Source organism: Ceratina calcarata, unplaced genomic scaffold, assembly GCF_001652005.2.
Source record: "Ceratina calcarata isolate Rehan_Ccalc_2016 unplaced genomic scaffold, ASM165200v1 scaffold2072, whole genome shotgun sequence".
NCBI lineage: Eukaryota > Metazoa > Arthropoda > Insecta > Hymenoptera > Apidae > Ceratina > Ceratina calcarata.
In genome coordinates, this window is record NW_017142374.1 from 337 (window position 1) to 1,461 (window position 1,125).

The following is a 1,125-nucleotide window of genomic DNA, read 5'->3' on the forward strand; positions in this document are numbered from 1 at the left end:
TTATAACATTTTTGGCCGTTCGCACCGTAACTACACGAATTCTCCCGTCTGGTCCAGCATGAACCTGGTCCAGCATGACCAAGTGGCCACCGAGTTGGTGGAGTATGTTCGTGCAATACTAAGCACAGCTCACCGGGCGTAATATCCGTTTTTTGAATCGTCCATTTAGACCGACGCTGTAAAGTCTGCAAATATTCGTGGGATCATCGCTGCCAGAAATGATCCCGCATTCGCTGCACGCATTGCCAACGCTTTAGACGTGAGACACTTACATCGGTAAGCGTAGGCTCGGGAACAGCGGCTAGAGAAGAGCCGGTTAGAAAATGCGCGGGGGTCAGAGCAGTACAGTCCGATACATCATCGGTAAGTGGAGTCAACGGACGCGAATTCAAGCAAGCCTTTACTTGAGCGAGCAAGGTGTACATTTCCTCCAAAGTGAGAAGCGTGTCTTCGATGACATGGCGAAGATGATGCTTGGTCGATTTGACAGCTGACTCCCAGAGCTCACCAAAGTGCGATGCGGCAGAGGGATTGAAAGTCCAACGCGTCCCCATATCCGTTAGAGTGGTCGTAATCGTTCGCATTTCTTCTCTAGCTAATGTAAGCAAGCGACGCAATTCTTTATCCGCTCCAACAAAATTCGTACCGCAATCGCTTCGCAGAGTAGCGCAAATGCCGCGACGCGATATAAAACGATATAAAAAAAGAGAGATTGAGAAGACCTTAATGGTCGATCCTCACAGAGCGTGCGATGCGATGCGATGCGATGCGCTGCGTTTCCGTATTTTTCGAGCCTACGGCCGGGTGTACCAGTGCCGTAGACTGTACCCTACAGCATATACTAAAAGCATGTAAAAGTCGGAGACTTCGAAGGGCCCCAGTGATAGTTAGCCGAGAATCGGTAGTTTGAGGACCCAAAGTACGGATCAGACCCCCCGCTGTTCACTTACACAGACGAAAAGGTCGATTTTATGGCCTCTGCGATGACATCTTCGGGATTTCTTGGCGAGAATACTTTCGAAAAAAACGCATGCGATCTTTTCTGCCCGACCTCCTTTCTGCTTGCAAATAGCAAGTATAATTGTTATTTTTTTAACTCGTGTTCACTTTATTCATTTTACTAAG

At 48.3% G+C, this 1,125-nt stretch overlaps 1 protein-coding gene across 1 annotated transcript in view; it reads left to right on the forward strand.

Moving 5' to 3' along the window:
- Positions 1–323: 323 nt before the first annotated feature.
- The window catches only part of LOC108622139 (protein ALP1-like), a 2,060-nt gene continuing 1,258 nt past the window's right edge, over positions 324–1,125 (forward strand). The window contains exon 1 of the mRNA XM_018019827.1: positions 324–363. Within this exon, the coding sequence (XP_017875316.1) occupies positions 324–363 (40 nt within the window). The remainder of the gene's footprint in view (positions 364–1,125) is intronic.